This window comes from Pinus tabuliformis, chromosome 4_2, assembly GCF_031772625.1.
Source record: "Pinus tabuliformis cultivar Carrire ecotype Pingquan chromosome 4_2, CPIR1, whole genome shotgun sequence".
Lineage (NCBI taxonomy): Eukaryota > Viridiplantae > Streptophyta > Pinopsida > Pinales > Pinaceae > Pinus > Pinus tabuliformis.
The window spans coordinates 258,757,883-258,784,142 of NC_142304.1; the positions used below are offsets into that span (position 1 = coordinate 258,757,883).

At 38.2% G+C, this 26,260-nt stretch overlaps 1 protein-coding gene across 4 annotated transcripts in view; it reads left to right on the forward strand.

Moving 5' to 3' along the window:
* The window catches only part of LOC149168975 (filament-like plant protein 7), a 142,907-nt gene extending 125,934 nt beyond the window's left edge, over positions 1–16,973 (forward strand). For all 4 annotated transcript variants that reach the window (XM_089428497.1, XM_089428496.1, XM_089428498.1 and 1 more), the window contains one exon: positions 16,296–16,973. In XM_089428497.1, the coding sequence (XP_089284623.1) occupies positions 16,296–16,904 (609 nt within the window). In that variant the 3' untranslated portion in view covers positions 16,905–16,973. The remainder of the gene's footprint in view (positions 1–16,295) is intronic.
* Positions 16,974–26,260: the final 9,287 nt, after the last annotated feature.

The following is a 26,260-nucleotide window of genomic DNA, read 5'->3' on the forward strand; positions in this document are numbered from 1 at the left end:
GAACTTACAATATCATATACATTTAGCAGACTTGGTGTTGCATCAAGAATATGTAGCATCAAATGTGTAATATCAAGAATAAGACATCCGAAAAACTAACTGTGACATTTAGAGACATAGAGATATAATCGAGACACTGTATATACGTACGTTGTCCTGCAAAAACATATGTCAGAGATGATACTCAAAATTCAAATGTAAACACTAATCATACATACCTTGCTGTAGGAGACTTACCCTTGACTGTTGATGTGTGGTCCTTACTGTAGTGATCCTTGAATGCATGCTTTTTCTTGTCTTCTAGGAGCTCGATATTGAATCTGTTGTATCTATGTAATTTCGGATCTCCAAGGTCTGAAATTTTGTCCTATGATAGCCCTCTGAGTCCTCTTTCCAACCCCATAGGTCTGATCAAGATTGGATTCTTCAAGAAAGAGTTATGCCTGGTCTCCCACGCTGACTTGATTATAGACTGGTTCAATAGAGAGAACTTGTACGAAGTGCCACATGTCACTGTTGCGACCTTCGGCCCTGAAAACACTACCCAACAAACTACAATCCGTTCTCTTTCTGTGACTATTTACGAAATTGGAATCCAATGCTCAGAGAGAAAGTTATGACGATTTTCCCAATGTCACTTGTTTGACATGGAATTCGGGAGCCTGCAAAAACCGTAACTTTCTCAGATCATATATCTGAAAATATAGCGAACAAAGATTTGAAATTTGGTCAAGAGGTTCATCAAGATTTTGGCTCAAGTGGGTTTTAATTTCAACTTCTAAAGCTTCACAGAAAAAAAGTTATAGAGAAAATGCCATGATGACCTGTTTGAAGCCACAAAATTCTTACTAGAGGAGGATATGAGGGTCATTATTTATATGAATGTCTTGAGTTGAGAGGGTCCTCAACAAGTGAATGTTAGAGGGATTTTAAGAGCAAAAAATATTTATTAATTATTGACTTTTCAATGACCACAACCAATTATGAGTTCTATGCCACAACTCCATAGGGTTTTAGCCCATTAACTAGGGTTACTAACTTCAAACATGAATATCTCTCAAACCGTGAAGAATTACTTGGCGTGCCATATATCAACGGAAACATCTTGATGAGTAGAATCCATCTAGAAGATCCTTGACTCAAAATAGAGTAAGTTGTCAAGTCAAAATGCCCTTGCAAGATCGGGGTAGGCCCTGCTGCTTCTTGGGTTGACATCAATGGCAACCACTGATCAACAGATACCATATGTAACAACCCCGGTTTAAAATACACATATAATTACATCAATTTATATGATTAATAATAAACACCCAATTTTTCAACTATTTAACATAGAATTTTGAGAAACATGAGCAGAGACTACTTACCTGTATCGATAATATTCCTTACTTGTGCTTTTGGAGTTGAATGCTCTTTGAATTCTGCTAACCACAACAAAGATTTTGGGGATAACTCTACACCCAACCATAAGCTCAACTGCACATAATCTTTCTGCAGCTGGCGACCCCCAAACCTTCAATCAACGTACTACTGCTAGGGATCCTTTATCTCACAACACTTTTTTCCCAAGAGAATGGATGAATCCCATCCTCCTCATCGTCCATTAAATAGACCAAAAAATGGAAAGGGGTTCGCATGCACACATTCCATGTGTCAACAGACATATTTTATTTCTTTATTTTAAGTTTTACTTAATTTAATATTTCTCTTAATTTAACTCTTTCTTATTTTATTTCTTTTTACCTTTTGTTAACTTTACTTATTTTTACTATTTTTATAGTTTATTTATTTTTACTATATATATATATATATATATATAACTCCTGTTTATTATTTATTATTATTATATTCTCTTCATTATTTATTATTTATTTACTATTATTATCTTTTCTTTATTATTTATTTACTATTATTATTTTTTCTTTATTTTTAAAATTTATTACTGTTATTATCTTTTCTTTTTACTTATATTTTAATATTATATTATTTTTATTATTATTAGGGGACATTACACAATGTTCACTCAACAAGGACATTCAGTGGCCTATCACAGTGAAATGCTCTCTGAAATTGTCCATAGATACCTCACCTATGACAAGGATGTTGTAGAATGTAGCTACGTTCGGTCTTCATAATAACTTGTAATTTTGATTTTATGTAAAGGCGAAAACAAATGTATTGTAATACTTGCATCATGGGTTTCATGAGCAAGGAGTTTTTTATTATAGGTCAAAGACTTCTTTTTGATGCTTTTAGGAGTTTGTTGTCTTGTCATAAATATAATTAAGAAGTCATGTATATGAAGTCATGTTACACATGTGAAAGACATGTCATTTATGTAAAAGTTGCACTCCAAGACATTGTCACTATCTCTCTTGTGGTCGGCTAAAAGAAAGGCTAGTCTTCTTGTGAAAAAGTCGGCTTACGTCCAAGATCTTATGTCGGCCTAGATAACAAAAATATGTCACTTTATAAAGAGTGACTTGACCTCATCGTAGCACTAAGAAGATTCAAACATATTTGATCTATAGCAGTGCGGATCTCAGTACGAAATGGTAAGGGTAATACAACGAGGGTAACACAGTGCGTAAGTGTCTCTTCCGCAATATTAACGAAGGGATGGAGACTATCTCATCTCTGCGATATTAACAAAGGATCAAAGACAGTCTCATCTCTATTATCGAAGGATCAAACACTGTTCTCGGATAGTAGTAATCTAGTTAAGGGCAATCTCAAGTGCGGAATAGTGCTAGAAGAAGACTGAAGTAAGGAGACACTTGTGGACCGAAGAAAGAAATCAGTGGAGGCCGAGAAGGACTGTGTCATGGATTGCGAGATAGAGATTGAGACTCTCTAGGTGACAGTACCATACAATGTGAAGAAGAAGGACTGAAGTGTGAAGGTCGAGGAGTGCAAGAGATAGTGACAAGTGTCTTGAAGGTGAACTTATGTCAAGTGTCTTTGTCAAGGGTCTTGATATTTGTCAGTTGAAGTATCTATAAGAAGAAATTTTGTGGGTTTTCCCCTCAAGAGGGGTTTTAGCCCTGGCTTGGAGCCTAACTATTGTGTCACTGATGTTTTGTGTTGATAGCTGTTTGATGTATTGAACATTGTAATAATAATGAACAAAGATGATAAGTAAAGATATAACACAAGCAATTATCATGTAAAGAGATTTGAATTGAACTTTGCCCTCCTAAATTCTCAACATGTTATCAGAGCTAAGGTTATAGTCAAGGGCATCTTAGTGACACTTAAGGGTTGGATATCTGTTGGGCGAAGGATTGAAGTCACCACAGTGACTATTTCAAGTTTCAACACTATATCTCTATGTTACTTCTCGTTTGGTGATCTCAGTGAGCTAAGTTCGGATAACAATGAAGAGAGAATATTTTCGATGATGCAACAGAAGCTCGGATTTCACAAGAAGATTACGGTGATCTCAGAAATGATGTTTCGGTGGCATTACAGGGAAGAGCTTTGATGATTTTAGTGTTTCCACAAGTACCATAGCTCGGTACTATGCCTCCCATAGTTTAGTGCTATGTTACCACAGTTAAACGCTTCCACAGTATCCTCATTTCAGTGATTTGGTGTTTCCTCAGTCTCACAGTGTGGGTACTACTTCAGTTCGGTCCCACTACAGTTATGAAGTTTCGTTGACACCACAGTGAGAAGGTTTCACAATAAGAAGATTAAAGTGATACTGCAGTGATGAAGTTTCGGTGTAGCAATTATTCAGTGCTAACACAATGATATAAACCTCGAACATTGACAGTATTGATACCATAGAATGTCACAGTAATATGCCACACGATGTTGCTCAGTGTCAAGTGTAATCTTATCATTCACCTTGCTGTAGCTATTTTATTATAATTGATCTCAAACAATGATTGGTTCGACCTATATGACAATACCATAAGATGATCGGTGTCCTATGTCATATCAATGATCATAAGAATCTGATGTATGAGGAGTCAAAGTATCTCAAGGCTCAACTGATCTCAATAACATTTAGTCTAAATCAGTTTCAGTAATGTCATGGTGCTTGGTGCTGGACAATGCAAGAAAGTCTCAAAGGAAGTCTTATAAAATGATTTCAGTTGTGTCATGCTAGGCAGCTCAAGCAAGGATCTCATGCAAGGGAGCATCAAGGTGAAGATCTCCTCTTCACGTGCCAAGTAAGTATCTTTCATGTTTATAAACAATCCTTGGTTTAAATGACTTCGTTTTACAAGGAAATCAATATGCTGGTTGGGTAATCGAGGGTCCTTGCATGAAATAAGGAGGATAGTCATAGTCCTCAAAGATAAGAGAAGTCATTGAGCATATCAATGAAAAGGGTCTCATTTGTTTCATTAGAAGGGACTCTTAAGGTCCTCTCATCCCTATGTAGCCAAAGAGGAGATATCAAAGAGATATATGAAATGCTAGAAGATAAATTCTCTGGAAATGCAGAAAATAAGGTCATATCTTTTAGACCTGATCTACACAAAAGTAAAGGTATCAAAGAATGAAGGGATATCTCCATAAGATCTCAATTGGAGATTTGGGAGAGATGATAAGAAGATAATCATCATTGTTCATAAATGCACTAATTGATAGGCAAGGTAACACAAAGTTACTCATTCGACAACTTGTGGTCTCTATGCGAGATAGAAAAAGACAAGTTGAGGAAAAAGTGTTGAAGGTTAAATGACTCAAACATTTGCAGAAAGGAAAGGGAAGTTTGGTCCTCAAACAAGACAAAACAATATAGTTAAGATTCAATGCTATGGAAATGATTATTGAAAGAAAGCTCATATCATCGAAAAGATGGAGGTAGTTGGAAAGGACCAAGGAAAGAGGGAGTAATAGATCTCTACTATGTTTGAGATGGTCTCCTTCACAAAAGGGTCTTATCATAAGCTCCTAAATATTTTTTTATGGATATGATCATGATAAATGATAAGATGCATTACGACATCATGAAAGCATTGGAAGCAAGAGCTCGTGATATCACCATGGGGAATCATAAAGGACGGAAGGATCAAAATCCATGGCAGTCAAACATGAAGGATACAACTCTTGGGAACCTCATTGGACATTGAAGGAAAGGATGAAGTCATCTAGGACAAGGATCATCATACATCAAGTCAAAAAGGAAACATCTGCTAGATAGGGATATGTAAGATCCTCAAGATTCTGTGATGGAATCCTCATCAGAGGGTTCACTAATCTAGAGAGGAAAGAAAATGTTTCATCAACTCCAACTTGTGGAGTTCATGGATGATGATATGATGACATAAGAAATGAAGCAGATCAAGAGGTTGAAGACACTTCAATCAAGGAAGCTGTTGAAAGAAGCCTAGATGACCTAAAGGTAAAATGAGGTATACATGCTTGTATTTAAATATTATAAAGCCAGGTTGTATGGTTGCAGGTAACATGGATCACTACTTCTATCTTGAGAAGCATGATCGAGGGAAAAGGATCTCCTCCTTTGAAAGGATGCATAAAGGCATAAGTCACACTAGATAAGATCAACAAAATATGTCCTCATATGAAGTATGAGGTGGTTGACTACAATTAAGGAACTTTGATTGAAAGCTCTTGGGAATGGAAGGTGTAAGAGGAAGAGATCGTGAGATATGCAACCATGATAAAGGTGATCAACATCCGAAAGACCAAGAAGATTTGACTAAGAAATCTCTTAGTAAGATATGAAGACTCCGATGAGAGTCTAAAAAAGATGGAAACCCTTGACAATGGATATCTTTGGGAGATGTGTCAACATGTATGTAGGATGTTGATACTTAAGGAAAATGTCATGATGAAGAGCCATCTCGTAAGGTACTATTTGACTTAATGTTATGTTTTGATTTCTTGAATAATATCTGGATGAGTTCATGCAGGGCTATTGGAACAAGAGTTGTAAGTACAAGTACAACTAGCATTCATGTGGTGGATGGAAATTCCTGAAAGAAACATGATGAGGAAGAAGTAGCCATATGACGAAGATTCTAGATATGTATCAATAAGGCTACCTTCCATGAAAAAAGGAATGACATGACGAACCAAGAAGGAAAGTGATGAATGGCTAATGCCCTACAAGGAAGAAGCTCGACTGAATTCCATGACATCAAGAAAGGAAATTGATCGAGTAGCTAATGGACCCACAAAGAAGAAGTCACTAATGAAAAGAGAGTACCCAGTTGAGAGGGAGCTCTGACAAGTCCCTAATTAAGAGGGATCTTGGGCAAGTACTTGATTAGAGGGAGCTTGGGTACATTCCTTTATAGGAATGGGCATACCTTCCCTAGTTGAGAGGGAGAGATAGACACAACATTCTTGTCTTCACTTGGGAAGAAAGAATGGAGGATTGGGTAATCATCTGGCATTCGATACTATTTGAGGATGTGTAGGGCACCCAAGAGAAGAGTAGGCAAGAGGACCGATATTCTTTGAGTGTTCGGAACCCAAGATAAGGATAGTCCTAGAAGGTCATACTTAGTGAACACCCGGGTGGATATGTACCTTGAGAAACAATGATGAAGGTGTCTATAGTCATTGGTCTCACCAACATTGTAACTCATGGTCTCATGGAGAGATGGAGTTGTTAGTCAAGGCCTTGCACTATGACAATGTTGGTTGATATGATGCTATGCAAATGAGTTACCAATTCAACTCCTCTTATGAGAAATCCGTCAGATTGAGAATGACCAAGTACCATTATGAATACCTCCCTAGTTAAGAAAGAGTGTTGTAGAATGTAACTAGGTCTGGTCTTCATAATAACTTGTAATTATGATTTTATGTAAAGGAAAAAACAAATGTATTGTAATACTTACATCATGGGTTTCATGAGCAAGGAGTTTTTTATTATAGGTCAAAGACTTCTTCTTGATGTCTTTAGGAGTTTGTCGTCTTGTCATAAATATAATTAAGAAGTCATGTATATGAAGTCATGTTGCACATGTAAAAGACATGTCATTTATGTAAAAGTTGCACTCCAAGACATTGTCACTATCTCTCGTGGTCGGCTAAAAGAAAGGCTATATTCTTCTTGTGAAAAAGCCGGCTTACCTCCAAGATCTTATGTTGGCCTAGATAACAAGAATATGTTACTATATAAAGAGTGACTTGACCTCATCGTAGCACTAAGAATATTTAGACATATCTGATCTACAACAGTGTGGATCTCAGTATGAAATGGTAAGGGTAATACAGCGAGGGTAACACAGTGCATACGTGTCTCATCCCTGCAATATTAACGAAGTGCTGGAGACTGTCTCATCTCTACGATATTAACAAAGGATTGAAGACGGTCTCATCTCTATTATCGAAGGATCGAAGACTGTTTTCGAACAATAGTAATCCAGTTAAGGGAAATCTCAAGTGCGGAATAGTGCTGGGAGAATATCGAAGTAAGGAGACACTTGTGGACTGAAGAAAGAAATCAGTGGAGGCCAAGAAGGACTGTGTCATGGACTGCGAGATAGAGACCAAGACTCTTTAGGTGATAGTACCATACAATGCGAAGAAGAAGGATTGAAGTGTGAAGGCCGAGGAGTGCAAGAGATAGTGACAAGTGTCTTGAAGGTGAACTTATGTCAAGTGTCTTTGTCAAGGGTCTTGGTATTTGTCAGTTGAAGTATCTATAAGAAGAATTTTTGCGGGTTTTTCCCCTCAAGAGGAGGGGTTTAACCCTGGCTTGGAGCCTAACTATTGTGTCATTGATGTTTTGTGTTGATAGCTGTTTGATGTATTAAACACTGTAATAATACTGAACAAAGATGATAAGTAAAGATATAACACAATCAATTATCATGTAAAGAGAATTTGAATTAAACATTGCCCTTCTAAATTCTCAACAAAGTAGATGTAGTCCATTGTGCAAGCATACCAAAAATAGAAGAATAATATTCTAGGGAAGGAGATGATCAACTACACTGATCATAGACCTCTGCAATTCATGCAGACACAAGGAAAGTTTTAGAATGACCACCATCAGAAATGGTCCACATACTTGTGAGAATTCCACTTGAACATCAAGTACAAGAAGGGAAACACCAACCATGTTGGAGATTACTTCAACCAACCCTCGATTGTGGTGCTAACCACAATTCTTGACTCTTGTGGGCATGATACCTTTGGGTAGCTATAATGATACAATAGTGACTTTGACTTTGTTGCTACATACCAAACGCTGATTGTAGGTAAACAAGTTCTAGACTTACACCTTTAGGATGCGCTCTTGTGCTAGCTGAGCCACCTTTGTGTTCCTTTAAGCAAGTGTGCCAAGGTAATTTGAGGGGCACATTATAGTCAGGTGGTAAGGCACTTTACTGTGGAGAATACCATAGCAGGACTTTAAATGTATTTCTATTGGCTAAAGCTTTGATAGGATGTCCATTGGTATATCAAATTGTGCACTGCTTTTTCCATTGCTAAACTAGCCATCAAGAACCAGGGGTTGTACATTCCTCTACCTACCCTAGAAAAGCCTTGCAAATCTGTTTCCGTGGATTACATGTCAGGTTTACCTTTCGTCAGGGATGGTAATGATTGTCTGTTTGTGGTTGTTAATCAGTTCTCTAGGATGACCTTTCTGCACTGTGCAAGAAAAGTATCATAGCTAAAGCCACTACTAAACTCTTCTTTGAACATGTTTGGGTTCATTTTGGGCTACCCCAGACCATTTTTTCAGACAGGAATAGTAGGTTCCTCAGTGCCTTTTGGTCTAGCCTGTGGTCTCTAATGGATACCAAGATGACCAAATTGACCACTTTTCATCCCGAAATAGATGGGAAAACATAAGTGGTCGATAGGATGTTTGTGCACATCTTGCACATGTACAACTCCAAGCATCCATGTACATGGGATGAAAGCCTTCCATATGTTAAACATAACTATAATAAAGCCCTCCACAACTTTATTGGCCACATATCTTTTCAGGTGTGTTTGGGGTTCCAACATTGGCCTTGATTGATGTAGCACTTCCCATTGCATCTCCATGACAAAGTCCCATGATCAAGTCAAGGAAAATAAAGCAGCTAAATTTGTGGAATGGATCCAATACCTCCAATGAGAGGTTTATGATTTCTTACCGATAGCCAATGCCAAGTACATGTAATGAGATGACCAACATTGAGTTCCAACATTGGTTTCCACACAAGTTTTAGGTTGGGAATAAGATGTGGTTGCATTTACAGAAAGAGCACTTCATAAGCTCCTATCAGAAGAAGCTTAGGTTACTCCGCTATACACAATCACAAAGGATGTGGGTGAAAATGCTTTTGAATTGAGTATTCCCCTTTTCCTTGGCTCGCACCTAGTATTTAATGTGGAGTTGCTTCGAGCATATTTTCTATCTTTGTTGGACACCTTGAAGGTAGCCGAGCAATTGGACCCCACATAACTCAAACTTGACTGCATTGAACAAGCTACAATATATCGGATCATGGACACAAGACGAAGGATACTTGCCAACAAAACTTACAACTCTATCGGGTTGTTAAAGCAGGGTTTCTTTTTCACCAAGGAAAGTGACTCACTAGGATCCAAATTTAGTAGAAGTTTCCCCACCTGAAGAGAGAACTTGACACAATGGAGTCCATTTTTTCCTAACGGGGGAGGACTAATCCAGGTGGATATCAATGGCCATCCACCTTTTCCACTGACTCAATGATTCTCTATCTTCTTGATATTTTTTTGTTGAATTTTCCAAGTCTACTAGTTAGAAACCCTCCATGCGCTTTGCTGATTTATTCCTACCTACTTGTTCCGTTACTTAACAAGTTATTTACAATGTAAATACTGAAAATAAACACTAGTGCATGCTCAACATATTACAGATCATCAATTGAAGGAAACAGAAACAAGCACACAAAATGACACCGTTATTTTTGGACCAATGTCCCCGAAAAAACCCAATGCAGGAAAACCAGTGCAGCTATCTAAGGGTTTTCTTATTAAGCAATTTCAGAGTACAATCTGGGTTCCAAATCCGGCTTACCCATCAGAGAATTCCCTTGGCAGTAGTAGTACCTCTCAGTCTGAGACAAATGTCTTGGCTGAAAATCCTGGATAAGCCCTTCGACAGCTCCTCAGCTCCACTCTGCCCCAGAAATCCCAACGTTTGCCTTTCTGGACTGCGTTAGCCTATCTCTGCCCAGCGCTGGCCTTGCGTCACCCTGAATGGGCTTGCGTCAGCCTCAGGAGGTCTTGCATCAGCCTTCTGGTCCTCTGTGTCAACAATGCTGGCCTCTTTGAAGCACTACGCAGCTCCTGCCTGCCTCTGTGTGGCCCTGCGTGAGCTTTGGCTGCTACTGCATCATTCTCTCTGGCTCCTGCGTTGATCTCCCGACACCATCTTTGCCTCTCTGTCTCTCTGTACTCACTGCCCCTCAGTTGCAACTCTGATCACTGATTCTATCTCTCTTAGCAAACCCCACTCTAGAGAATAGAATGACTAATCATCTGGGTGTGTTCTCCAAGCGACCTTCAAGCCTCCTCTTATACTTTTCTTGTTGACATATCAACGGCCGAGATTAAGTCCCTAATCGACTGCTAAGATTAGATTTTTCTCGTTGACATATCAACGGCCGAGCTTAAGTCCCTAATTGACGGCTAAGATTAGATCTAGCTTGATCCATGTCTTTTGGACCATTATAACACATATTTATATTAATCCACATTAATATTTTTAAAAATATTAATTATTTTAATATCTCCTAAACTGTTTAGAATCTGCCCAAACCCTTTCTGGGTATTGGAGATCTCATGTGCCCCAAGCTCTCCACCAAATTTCGCGGCTAGAGCACATTGAGGCTACCACAAATCAACACTCCCTCTTAGCGAGGACTGTGCTCTAGCAATACTCCTCACTGAGTATTACTCTGATCATCGGGCATTGGTCCTTGTGTTGATGTTAGACCTGTTGCCGACCATCCTATGCACTGCTATATCCTGTACTGCTGCCCATGGTTCTGCCACTGCCACTGTTGCATCTGTATGACAGCTCCCTCTGCATCCGTGCTGCTACCCATGGCTTTGCCACTGCCACTGTTGTTGCATCTCCTCTCATCATGCTGCATTGTGCTGCCCACCACTGCATTGCAACTCAATTACTGAGAAGTAACTGATCTCCCAACTCTGACCTCTTTGTTGGGCTAAAGACACCCAATGATGCTGAAGCTCCCTTTGCCGCTGATAAGTGCTCCCTCTCTGGCCTCTGCGCTGCTGCAACATCTCCCTGCATCTCGCACCATTGCACACCTCTCTATGCCATCTTGCACTGGTGCAACACTCCCGTGCCTCTCGCACTGTTGCATCCTGCTAGCCTTGCGCTGTCTCGCGACTCCTGCACTGTAGCTCTCTCTGCTGCTCCATTCGCATCCATCTCTACCCACATCAGCCAATCTTGCTACTCCTCTTTGGGGCTCCCGTATCATGGCCTAATCCAAGAGGCTAGGTAACCTCGAGGATCCTGCCCCTCATTGCCTGTAGTCCGCCTGACTACAGCTCGATGTCTCCCCACTTCCGCTCAAGTGGTGCGTGTGCACTCATGGCACAATCATCGTCTGTCTCCACTTCCTTCTCTGCCCTTGCTGGTGCTGCCTTAGTCTCGGAAGACTCTCCCTTACTCTTCTTCCTTGAACACTGGGTCGCATAATGACCCAGCTCTGCACAGTGGAAGCACTTGATCTTGGAGAGATCCTTCTTCCGCTTTTCTTTCTTTCCCTCAGATGCTAAGGCAACATCTTCCTCCTCTTCCTTTTTGACTCTGATCCCCTTATTGCTGCTTCTCGTCTTTGTTTTCCGTCTGATCTCTTCTTGGCGAAGAGCTGCCCACATCTCATCCCAAGGTGGAAGTGTCCCTCTGCCCAATATACTTTGGACAAATACCTCCTAGTCTTCTGAGACTGCATTCAGGGCTGTCCTCACCATCAATTCCTGATTTGGCGTGGCTTCTATGGAAGTCAACCGATCTCAGATCTCATTCAGTCTTCTGAGGACGGTGTCAATCGGTTCTCCCTTCTTCATCTGATATGACCTCAGCTGGTTTTCTAGTAACATCCTTCTCTGCACAGAAGTATGCTGGTACAATTTCTTTAGGGCCTTTGACATCTCATTTGCCGTTTCCTTCTCGGCAATGTGTGGTACTACATGGTCCTTGACCCCGTCAAGGATGATGCTCTTGGCCCTGGCCATTGCCTCCTCGTACTTGTCGTTCTCAGCTGGGTCCACTGGGATAGCTATCATCTTCAAGGCGAAGTGCTTGACACGATTTCTGTCAAGTACGGATAAGATTCTGGCCTTCTAGACTGCGAAGTTTGACGCTTCGTCCAGTCTGTCTTGGTCTCTTACTCCGTGTAGTGCCATGATGATCTTCTACTTCCCTCCTAGAAGTTCTTGATGTGACTCCCTCTGAGTCTCAATTTCCCTCCTGGAAATCCTTCTGCCGATGTCGAGATGCCCCCTACTCTGATCGTCTGTGCAACCGCACCACTGATCTAGATTTTTTGGCTAGAAACCCTCGGTAGCAACTCCTTCCTCTTGGCCTTGACCTGTCAGTACTGTTCTGACTACAGTACCTCACCAGCTTCACTTTGCAACTTTCACACAGCCTCCTAAACCCCAGCAACCTGAAGGTGAGAGCTCCTAGGCTCTGCGCAATCTCGACACCAGCAACCCGCCCTCCTCAACCAACTATGTCAGCGCTCCTAGCTTCTGCATGAGTCTCCCTTTGCCTCCCTTAGCCTCTGCACTGCCTCTTTCTGGCTCACCCTTGATGACGCAGGCACTTCGTCACCCTTCCCTTGTTACTGCTCTGCTAGAAACAACTTTTGTCACTCAGGACAACTGTTTTCCACTGCTATTGCTCCGTTCGACTGATATCCTCAGTTCTCCTGTGATCTGCAACCACGCTTTGATACCATGTTGAAGTTTTTAAGTCTACTAGTTAGAAACCCTCCATGCACTTTGCTGATTTATTCCTACCTACTTGTTCCGTTACTTAACAAGTCATTTACAATGTAAATACTGAAAATAAATACTAGTGCATGCTCAACATATTACAAATCATCAACTAAAGGAAACAAAAACAAGCACACAAAATGACACTATTATTTTTGGACCAATGTCCTCGGAAAAACCCAATGCAGGAAAACCGGTGTAGCTATCTGAGGGTTTTCTTATTGAGCAATTTCAGAGTACAATTTGGGTGCCCAATCCGGCTTACCCAGCAAAGAATTCCCTTGGTAGTAGTACCTCTTAGTCTGAGATAGATGTCTCGGCTGAAAACCCTGGATAAACACTCCGGCAACTCCTCAGCTCCAATTTGCCCCAGAAACCCCAGTGTCTGCCTTTCTGGACTGCGTCAGCCTCTCTCTGCCTAGTGTTGGCCTTGCGTCACCCTGAATGGGCCTGTGTTAGGAATGCTGACCTCTCTGAAGCACTGCGTAGCTCCTGGTTGCCTTTGCATGGCCCTGCTCGAGCCCTGACTGCTACTGCGCCACTCTCTCTGGCTCCTGTGCTGATCTCCTGGCACTATCTCTGCCTCTCTGTCTCTCTATACTCATTGCCCCTTAGCTGTAACTCCGATCATTGATTCTATCTCCCTTACCATACCCCGCTTTAGAGAATAGAATGACTGATCATCTGGGTGTGTTCTCCAAGTGACCCCCAAGCCTCCTCTTATACTTTTCTTGTTGACATATCGAAGGTCGAGATTAAGTCCCTAATCGACGGCTAAGATTAGATTGGGCTTGATCCATGTCTTTTGGACCATTTTAACACAGTTTTATATTAATCCACATTAATATTTTAATTTCCCTAAGTTTAGACTTAGGGACTCCATTAAAAATATTAATTATTTTAATATCTCCTAAACTGTTTAGAATTTGCCCAAACCCTTTCTGGTTATTGGAGATCTCATGTGCCCCAACCTCTCCACCAAATTTGGCTAGAGCACATCTGATGTTACCACAAATCAACATTTTTATATAGTTTTTTGGGTCCCAAACTTCTGTGGCTGTTATGACTCTTGAGGCCCTAAATAATGTTTTTTGGCGATTTAGAGGGCTAGAATTTGCCATGGCATGCTCTAACCCCAATATCCTCAGATAATTCTTTCTGACGGGCTACTGTGCACCCCAAACAAATTGTATGCAAAAGTTGCACCCTCGGGAAGTTGATGTACCAACTAGCCACTTTGGGGTCCACTAGTGTTGCAAAAATTGTGATTTAATTTCCTGGAATGATTAAATCGGCCGATTAAATCAACTATTTTTTCATTTTGAAAAAAGTAGTGATTTTTCTCAAAAAAATCATTATTTTTTGTATTTTTAAATTAATTATTTTTGTATTTTTTTTTTTTTTTAAATTTGGCCGATTTTTTGCTGATTTTTATTGATTTATCTTGATTTTTCTAATTTTTTCCTTTTTTAGACCCTCAAGCGATTTAATCCTGATCGCGATTATTGCAACATTGGGGCCCACAAACCTTTTGGTGCTTCCTCTTCTAGGATTAAGATTTTGGACCTCTAAGATTCGTTCTTTATATTAAAAGGCTATTCTTTTGGCCTCTTGTAATATCTTTTTGCGAATGTGTAGTTGCCATCTCTCTCCCCTCAGAGATAGCTACACCATTCTAGCTAGTTTGTGTTCTACAATATTGTATTAATTTATTTATCAACAGAAGTTGGGTTTTCATGATATTATTGTGCTCTCTGTTATATTTTTCTATGCTTGTGTTCCATTTCCTTTCCTACCTTCCATTTAGTTCCTTGTACAACCCATATCACTTGCATGTATGCCACCACCTTGTGCAATGAACCAACAACGTGGGATAGACACCTCTACCTTGCATGGGAGAAGTTCGAGTGATCACCTAAAATTTCATGCCTATACCCTGCTGGAGGTCCTATCGGCTGAGGATTGCCTTGATTCAAGTGTGAGGCAACTTAGGGGATATTAATGCCCAAAGCTGCCCACGCCTCAAGATACATGGGTTTATGGTATTGCCCCTGCTGGATGCGCAGCCTACCTTAATATTATTGTTTGATGACCAATGCATAAGGAGGATTAGGGGATGGTTGCTTGTCTTATAGTTCCATTTACCAACCGAGTTCCAAGGGCAAGAGAAACATCATGATTAGCGAGGAAATCAGCTAGGAAATCAGCTAGATTATTTAAATTTCTAAGGAATTGCTTCACTTGACTTGCTTCATGGCCATCCTCATGGCATGCTTTGCATTAAAAGAGTAGTTGATCATAATCTATAGTTTGCACCCACTCGGTATCTTGGCACTCAGTCCAGGATGGAAGAGATGTGTCATGTGTCAAGTGCATGTATCAACTAAAATGGAAAGGTATTGACATTTGACTTTTAATATAAAAAAGTAGTGTGAAATGTAAATAAAGAAATAAAATTGGATTTAAACTAGCTGGATTCATCTTAATCCCAGTGTTGAGAGATTTGCACGTAGTTTTGTTTATCCCTTTTTGTTCTTAATATATCTGGGTTAATATAAATCTATGCTGGTAAAATCCGAATGCGAACCTTTCTTAAAAGGTTCATTGGTCTTTTACAGAAGATCCAATTACTGATGTATTTGTGACACTTGTGACAAAACTTGGCCAAAGAATCTAATTGGTTAACTTCTCAAGCTACTAACTTATAGTTGACTAATAAGCAATTGATGTTATATATATGGTTGTTAGCATGCTATAGGTTTTTCTTCCCAGTATCTTCCATCAGCATAGGTGGACTGTCTGTGTTGAGAAGTCTCAAGGATAGTCACAGGAGCACGTTTTGAATATACTTTATTTGGTACGGCATATGATTATATTCTGATTTTCATCGTCAGTGGTAAATAGAAATCATAAAAGCCACCTTGAGGAGTTTGTTGACCAATTTCCTAATTGCAGGGTTCTTTTTTGCACAAACCCCTAGAAAACACAATATTTTCGAATATAGTAGACAGCATAATCTTTTGGAATATCGTAGAAGACTGGAAATTCAAATATCATATTCTTCATACTTTGTGATAATGGCCTATTGTGAGTGGTTTTAAGTGTTGGGATTTTCTTTCATGTTCTATATATTTTTCTGTCTGTCCTTTCTTTTGCAAGAATCTTGGCTTAATAATTCTTTCATGAACCATCATCATACAGAAGCAAATAATTTAGACTTGATACAGCAAAGCTCTTTACTATCAATCATAGTGTTACAGTTGTCAGCATTTTCTTGTTGACGTCTGGGTATGAATATTCAGCTCTATTGTCTGAATATTTGGACTGTTATGCAGGAAAGAGAAATTGCAGCTGCTGCCGAGAAGCTGGCCGAGTGCCAGAAAACAATTCTTGTGTTAGGGAAGCAATTAAAGGATCTTGCTTCTCCAAGTGAATCTCCAGATCATTCCTCTACTGATTTTCCTATGCCTCACAAGGTACCTCCTAGTACAAATTCGCATCCTTCCCTTTTAGACCATATGAAAGCTGACAGCGAAAGTGACAAAACAACAGAGCATAATTTATCAATCGAGGTGCCAAAGACGAAAGAAATTTTATGGCCTAGAACTGACAGGGAGAAAAAAACTCAACAAGAATTGGCTGTTACAAAGCCCCGCAACACTGGATTACTCTATGGTTGGCAGATGCCGATAGATAGTCCTAGAAGCAGTGTAGATCAAGTTGAGAAACAGTCTAGTGGAGGCAACTCCGATAATCCTGCAACTGTGGTCTCCCCAGCTAAATCTCCTGGGCGATTCCTGAATATCAGGACTAAAGGGGCAGGAAACAACACTTCAAAGACAACAAGTGGCGGGGATATTTCCACGTCACCAAGTAAGCATACTCACAGTCATAGTGGAGGCGGGTTTAGCAGATTCTTTTCTCGTACAAGGAATGTGCATTGAAGCAATTATCTTGTAAGCCTAACCCAGGGAGGATAATATTATAATTAATATCGTTATGATCTCGATGTATAGAGTTTGAATCTGCTCAGCAATTACGTCGTTGTAATTCACAGTTCATTGGCCGCGCTCTCTCTCACTGTTTCAGCCAAATCTGGGGGACATTCGGTCAATAATGAGAGCTCTCGGATGTTTCGTTTGTGCATCTCTCTACAACAACTCATTGAGAATGAAAGGCTAACAATAGATTTCTATATCATGAAAAGCTCAAGCGGAGACTAGTCCCGTGGTGAAAGTAAATAAGGGTTGTTCACTAACGAGCTAAAAGAAAATCAACAAATGCAGCAAATCTGACAAAGTTGAAAGCATTCAATAGAGAACTGCAAGTGGCAATAAGCTTGTGGAAGTAATAGAAAGTGGAGTTTTACTGATCAGCATGATGATGAAAGGGTTGTGCTACTGTATAAAAATGAACAATGGAATTTGACGTTGTGTAAAGATTAAAGGTTGGCTTGGAAATAATCTGTCTCAAATGACTCCCCCAGTATAAATTATTTTATTTTATTTGTTCTTTTCTGTTCTACTTTTGCTTTATTATCATTTCTATGGTAATCGTAACAGGTTTTTCAGCTATCACGACAGATATATTTTAGCTTCTAATCTATTAAAATTGATACAAATATAAGCAAAAATCTATTAATAAGTGAGAAAATTCCAAACACAAATTGAGATTAAAAAATCCAAACAAAAATCTATTAATAATTGAGAAAAATCTAAACATAAATTGAGATTAAAAAATCCAAACAAAAATCAACTATATAATTGAGAAAGATTATTAATAATGGAGAAAAATCCAAACACAAATTGATATTAAAAATCCAAACAAAAATCTATTAATAATTGAGAAAAATCCAAACACAAATTGAGATTAAAAATCCAAACAAAAATCTATTAATAATTGAGAAAAATCCAAACACAAATGGAGATTAAAAAATAATTGAGAAAAATTCAAACACAATTTGATATTAAAAGGTCACTAAATTAACATTCAAACACAATTTGATATTAAAAGGTCACTAAATTAACATGGCTGTACATTAGTGTATTTATGCATAACTATATATGTATGTGTTTGCTTGGTATATATTTTCTAAGTAAAAAACATATTTTAGATTTTTTATTTTATTTTATTTTAATGGTTGATATGATTTGATTGTTATAGTAATATTTATACAATAAAATATCACATTGAGCTGAGAAAAATCCAAACACAAATGGAGATTCAAAGATCATTGAGAAAAATCCAAACACAATTTGATATTAAAAGGTCACTAAATTAACATGGCTATACATTAGTGTATTTATAGATAACTATATATGTACGTGTCTTTGGTATATGTTTTTTGCTTGGTATATATTTTCCAACCAAAAAAACATATTTTAGATCTTTTTATTTTAATGGTTGATATGATTTGATTGTTATAATGATATTTATACATATATAAAAATTTGTGTAAAATATCACATTGAGCTGACATGTAGTGGGACAGAGAAATGAGGCATGTTGCAATCTCTTCAATATTAGGTTTGTAAAATATGTATCACTTCTCTCAACAAAATAATTCACTAGTTAATCTATATTTTTCTAGCCAATGTATAGTGGGACAGACAAATAAAAGGCACACTACAATCTCTTCAAGTTTTCACTATAGAATACACCTTTGTTCTCTTAGTGCAACAATTCGTTAGTCAATCTATATTATATATAGAAAAAAAAAATCATACTCTCGAACTAGGTGGAACAGATCCCCATCCTTTTTGTCTGTCTTCAATATTATTGGATGCACCTATTGTTTGTATGATAGGAACAAATAAGTTTGCATTCCGCTCAATAATTCAAAAAGCCGACTCTGTTCTAAAAGATATTACTTAATTTATCTATAGGCTTCTTCATTGTCGACTTTAGAGTAAATCTTAATGGTGTCTATCAATTTGGTAGTGGCAAAATAATAATTTGTAAAGGGATTTCGAACTTGTATACTCAAATATAACGATCATGACAAGATAAAAATATAATAATACAAAACACAAAAGCTCAAAGTTTACATTGTATCTTACGTAAGTAATTTCTAAATGATTGATTGAGTACAAAGGATTATAATGAATAGACATGGAACGCCAACGAGGCCAAACATTCATATCTGGATGCTTGCTATTTATTCATAAAAATGCTAATTGGTTTGGTTCTTTGCATTGTAACCTTGTAACTTCAGATGACCATGACTATCCTCACCTAACACATTACATCATAATAATTATCATTCACACTCTATAATGAATAATTATTGCATTTGGTAAGTATGTTGGCATTGTTTGATATGCATCATCATTAATGTCAATATGGAGGAATGACTAACACACTACACATCAATCTCATTTGGAAATTTTTCTTGACAAGGTTGTATGGCCACCTTGCTTGTACACCAAAAAATTTCCTACCACTTAAAGCCTTGGTCTAACCATTTGTTACATTGTATTGAGTCCTCAACTTGAGTAGTATAATCTCCCTCAACTCCATTTCTTTAATGTGGTGGAATCTTACCTTCAAATGTTTTGTTTTGGAATAAAACTTGAGGTTTTTTTGTCAAATCGATAACTCTCATTATCACGCTACAAGGTAATGGACCCTTGTTTGAAACCATTAACACAACATAATCGTCGTTGCCAATCCACCTTTTTTGAAGCTTTTGTAGTATTGACGTATCTTTGTTGTGTACTAAATAATCAACAAGATATTGTCTTTTGTTTCATTAGCAAACGATGTCTCCAAACAAGGTAAATATTTAGATAGGCATGTGTGGACCTTCACTTGTACATCACCACAAAGTCAGAGTTGACAAAACCATGCACTCGAAGCTTCTTGTTTTCATCTCTGTTATAGTAAATAGCATAATCATTGGTGCGTTGTATCTTAATATTCTCTTGACCATTGTCCAATGTTGTTTACTTTGATAGAGTATAAACCTACTTAGAACTCTTAGTATATGATCTAAATTTAGTCTTGTGCACACCATTTTATACTTGAGCTTTCCACCATATTAGAATATGATAATCTTACCATCTATTGTTTCTTTTTGCATAGTTGGGAGTCATGTCATTATACAACACTTCAATTTGAGATGGAGGATTAATTGACATACACATGTCCATCCTAAATAAGTTCAATCATATTTCACTTTCTTTGGCTAGTCCACAACTTTCTATTCTTGTATTGTCTTCTCGCTTTAATACCCAAAGAGTAATGCAACTGACTAAGATCCTTAATATCAACTTCACTTGATAATAAAAATATAGTTGCCTTGACTAATTCCTTGGTAGCACTAATCGAGATAATATTGACAATATATAACACTAAACTTACAAAGTAACAACCTCCCATCCTATAGTAGACACATGATCAACATCAGTTATTATAAAGCTTTGTCCAATGATGTAACTATTGGATCTTTGGGACCATTGTCATATTGTTATTTTAAAACATTTAATGATTTTTTCATTTACACACCAAGAATTCCCTACTGCTCACCTCAAATCCTTATAGTTATTGCATGAAGATATCCAACTTCAGTGATCCATGAAGAAAATTTGTCTTCACACCAATTTTCTAAATTTCCAAAGCATATGCAAATGCCATTGCCAATGACAACCTAATAAATCTAATTGATTTGTTGAGGAGAAAATCTCATCATATTGTACACCTTCAACTTGAAAGCACCACTCTGCTACTAGTTGTGATTTGGATTTATCCACAGATCCATGAACAACATGTTTCATAAACACCAATTTCCAATCCATTGTTCTTCTACCTTTAGGTAACCTTTATAAATGTCAACTTTCATTTTTTTTAAAGGCCCACATTTCTTCCTCTATATCAGTGATGAAGCAACTTAATGAAAGAAATATTTCTTTCATTAAGTGACTTCATTATCGCTAAGAGCTTATTGGACATTTATGGATTCATAGAAAACAAAATAACTTAAATTAGAGAGCTCAAAACCACACCTATTTTGTATTGAATATTTTAATATGTGGATGATCAAATATATCTTCAATAAGGGATTGGTACACTAGTGCACAAAAAAATTCTAGTCTAGTTTTTTCAAGAATAATCGATTTCAAACATTTGATTTAAATAAGAATATGTTTTCAAGGGAAATTATGGAGAACCTATAAAAGGGCATCAAGCTTTTCAAATGGTTGGTCTTTTGCATAGGAGGTGTAGCCAGAGGAAAATGAATCATTCACAAAATTTTCCAAGAGATACCTACACAAAACCGCCAAAGAAAAACTTTCATTCATTGTAACAAGGGAGAAACCCTAACCTCATAAGACTAACATAAGCCATGAAACAATATAATTTTTGTGGGAAAAGAAAGATGCCTATAATAAGTAAACATTTCAATGGCAATAGCTACCTTGTACATGTGAGTGGGATGACTTCTAATCTCTAACCTTTTGGGTTCTTTTCTTTTCTTGGAGCTCTCTAAAACACATGCATTTTTTGATGTTGAAAATATTGTGAATATTGTTACAACAAAATTTAGCACCGAGTGCAATGCTTGCTAGGTGACTTTTACCCACCCAGGTGGGTAACCCCTAGGATAATTTTTTTCTCCTATTTGTTTTTCTTGTAAGCCAACAAACCTATGATGATTCATAGATAGCTAGCCTCAAAGGCATTCCATCCATGATCAGGTTAGTGCATTTTTTCATCTAGCCTACTCATGAGATGAAGGCGGGTCATCTAATATGTTGAAAATGTAGTGAGTAAAGGTCTTCTGGTTTGTGCCTTAGCCAATGAAAACCTCAATTTGTCTTTCTCTCAGTATGAGCGTGAGCTCATGAGATAGACTGCAATTAGGATGATTTCATTTCCAGTTTACTAGAATGATCATCAAGATAGCATGCGTAGATTTGGAGCTTCAGTTAAGTGGAGTCTCATCAGTTTGACTAAAAAACGAGGTGGTTGTTACAAGTTCAGTTAGAGCAAGTTATTTTTAAGTCTTGATTGAAGGAAGAACGAGTTAAGACTCCAAGTGTTGATTGGAGAGAGAGAGTATCACTCTCAATTAACTCGCTAATCATAACTAGAGTTTATAAATTGAGCTAGGCCACTTGCATGCTCGAATTGGGTCTATAAAGAGAAGGATAAAGGAACAAGAAAATTCATTGTTTTGTGCACAAAGGTTTGCGTGACAAGACAAAGCTCACAAGTTTTTGAGAGAGCCTTGATTGTGGAGAGCACAAGAATTGTTTCCTAAGAAATAGAAGGAACAAGTGTACTAGGATTTAGGAGTTGGTTGAAGAGTAGAGAAGAGGAGATGGGTCCTCAGAAATAGGGCTGCCAAGTGCGTAAGGAAATACGGATTTTCCCTATAAAATAGGAGCTGATCTGTGCTAGAGAGTAGGTGGCTCATGTGCACAAAGATTAAGGAGCCCCTCGTGTGCAAAGATTAGGAGAAGAAGGGAAGGTTTTGCGAAGCAAGTCAAGGAGGTGGTAGAGGAAGAATTGCACGCTAGAGGGCTAAGATTGAGAAAGATCAAGGCCAATGAAGATCAATTGTATTAGCTAAGATTTGACAGAGAAGCATAATGATTTCTCATAGAGACATATTTCTTTGTAATAGATCCAAGTGCTCAAGAACAATCAATAAAATAACCAAATCAAGCAAACATGTTTTCCTTGTTGGGTTTCTTGAGAAAATAAGAGTGTCAATTTGTGCATGTGTTTTCATCTCTGTGTTTTTTATTCTACTTCTTATGAATTGTTAAGAGACTCTATGTCTTGGTGAAAATAAACTAGATTTTAATTTTCATATATTCATCTAAGTAGTTGTTGAGTTTCATTGAAATTTAACATGGTATTAGAGCAGAGATCAACATAAATACCAATACCAAGTTGATCAGTTAGTGGAGAGCGTAGATCAAGAAAAAGGCTTGCACTAGAGTTTGAAGAGAAAAGTATTTCTTTGGATAGTAGTATGGCATGCCAAGCACTGATGTCAGATCACAATTTAGAAGGAGCCTCAAATTTCTGCTTATGGACGGAGCGAATCTCAGTGGTGTTTGAAGATAATGGAGTGCTCAAGTATGTGAAGTAGGGGATAGCTCCACTTCAAGATGCCCAACAATTGATAGAACATAACAAGAATGCCACCAAGGTGAGGACAATTATTCTTGAGGGGATCAAAGATCATATTATCCCTCATCTCCATGAGAATAAGACAACATATGAGATGTTTAAAGCTATATTAGATTTGTATCAGGGTTCCAATGATGCTAGGAAGCTTTTTCTCAAGGAGAAGCTAAGAAGTATCTAGATGAGCAAAGGAGAGCCCATCATCACATATCTTTCATAGTTGACACAAGTTCGAGATGAGCTAAGTGGAGTGGGCGTGACTATAACAGACAATGGCCTTGTGAGTCTTATGGTTATAGGACTCCACAAGTCTTGGTATAGATTCCAGGATGCAGTAAATGACTGAGAGAATATTCCTAGTTGGGAAAGGTTATGGAGTGACTACGTTCAAGAAGAAATCTAAAGAGAAACGAGAGCTGGTAGAGAAGCTCCAGCAGAGGATGAGGAGAACTTTTCCCTAGAAAGCAAAGGTAGTAGAGTGATTTGATTGAGAAAATTAGTTTTGCTATGCTAAAATTTCTTTTCAGATTATGTTAAATAATTTTGAGGATTTATGAAATTATTTGCAAGTTTAAACATGAGTTTTTGAGTGTTTATGTAATTTTTATGTGCAAATTAACATAAACAAATGACTGAACAACAACATATAACATACATAAAATTGACCATAAATAGTATCACAACAACACACGATGAAGAAGTTCACCCCTCTTGGGCTACGTCTCCTTGGTCCAACTTCCAATGGCTTGACCTTCTCTATTATGCTAAAAAATGTGAATACATCAGTTTACAATGCTCAGAAAGCTCTGAAACTTGTTCCAATGGCTCCAGAATGCCCAAAAATGTCTATGTAGCCTCTTTCTGCCCCTGATTTGATTAAAAACTCATCAAGTTATGATTTGCCCAAGTTTGGCTGCTATTCGCTCTACAAACTCCCAAAAATCCGGCACCATCCTACAATTTCTCCCCAAAATGTTAACAGAGTGACAATTTCGCCGAAAATTGGGTGAAATTGTTAGACACTTTAAAGGTCTGCTAACGCCTGAATTCCGCAAATTGTGGCCACGTGGGGGGCATGTGCCCGGGGCTAAGACCAATGGCCTGCCCTCGTCGGCCAAGTCCTCGCACTGTTCTCCACCGCTGGACGTATGTGTTGGTGTGAACAAGGGTCGCCCCCACAAGGGTTGGCCATACTGCCAAACAATGCGCCATTAAACTTTAAATCAAACCTGTGTCCATAGTAAGAAGCAACTCGATGACGTATTGACGGGGGCTTGGACTTTGTTGAGGGAGGTCGCGGGTTCGACCCCCGTTGCCTTTGCCCAGAATTTGAACAATAATTTTGGTGGCCTCTAGTTGGGTCACGTGTCAGCTCGTGGTTGGCCACCATTTCGACTAATAAAAAATGCCAAATTTCATCCAGTAACAAACTGACAACTTGTCATGATACCATTCACCAGAGGATTCTGTTGAACAAGTCAAACTTCCACATACACTTGCACAGTCAGGGCCACGTCAACAGTACTGATTGTTGACTGGGCTGTCATATTTTGCAAAAATTTGCCTATTTGAGAAAACAAACAGAACATGTTTCTGGGATTATATAGATTCCGTTTCGCGTGAAACAAGTTGCGCTGGATTCAAGATTATAAACACTATGCGATCGTCCATGTTCCACACCGATCCGAAAACTTTGAATTTTGAGCTATTCTTTTGAGCACCTGATCATTCCTCCCCACTGAAAGCCTTTTGGACCCCATATAATCACTTTTAATTTTCTAGCAGGTGAGGGTACAATCCCCTTACCTTTCCAATCTCGATCCATTTGACCTTTGAAGAATTTGTTCCCTTGAGCCCCACTTGAAGGTAATCCACATTCCCTCATTTGAAGACACTGTTCTTCTGTAAAGAATGGTGTCTTGCTGTAGTTCATCAAGGTATTTAGGAGAAAAATCCTCTATGGAAGGAATTTGTACATTTTCTCCTTGACCTGCAATAAAAGGATGCTCATAAAACCTTAAGTTCTCAACATTAACAACAACATAAATTTGCATATATGAAGGCAAATCCAACCTAAAGGAATTGTTACCAATCTTTTCCAAAATTCTGAATGGACCATCTCTAATTGGTTTTAGTTTTTTACCTTCTCCTTGAAGCCTCTCTTTGCTAATGTGAAGCCAAAATTCATCACCAACTTGGAACTTGTGATCTACACGATGTTTGTTATGCCTTGCTTTGTACTTGCCTCAACTCTTTTCAAGCTGTTCTTGAACTCTTTGGTGTACCAATTGGATTTGTTCAATGAACCTTCTTGCTTTGTCTACATCACTATGACCATCAATAGCAACATCTTTTCCAAAAATGAAATCCAAAGGAGACTTAGGCAAGTATCCCAAACATGCTTCAAATGGTGATATTTGAGTTGAAGAGTGTTTGGCCTGGTTGTAAGCATGTTGAATATAGTGCAAATGTTCATCCCACAACTTAGGATGCTTGCTACAATACCCACGAAGAAGATGTATCACTGTCTTGTTCACCACCTTTGTTTGACCATCTATTTGTGGTTGAAATGTTGTACTCGTTTTCATTTTGGTGTCCATGAATCCCCACAAGCTTGACCAAAAATTCCCAGCAAAGTGAGAATATCGATCACTAACAATGGATGTGGGCAATCCAAAATGCACCCATACATTCTGAAAGAATAACTGAGCAGTTTGTTCAGCTCTAACTTTCTTTTTACATGGCATCAAAATACACATTTTCCTGAACTTATCCACAACCGCATATAAATAATCATGACCTCTTTTTGACAATGGAATGCCTCCTACAAAATTCATAGAAACACTCTCCCACAATCGTGAAGGAACCATAAATGGTGTGTGCAATCATAACTTCCTATTTCTAGGCTTATTGACTGCACATAATGAACATCCTTTAATAAAACGTGACGCACTTTCAAGCATACGATGCTAATAACAATACCTCTGTAGATGTGCCACCGTCTTACTTACACCGAAATGACAAGCAATAAGATAAGTATGTGTCTCTCTTATGATGTTGAATCTTTATCCATGTGGAATACAAAGCTTGCCAAGATGGTACAACAAGTTATTATGCAAATGATAATCCAATTCCTCTACTTGGTTACCTTGATTCAAGC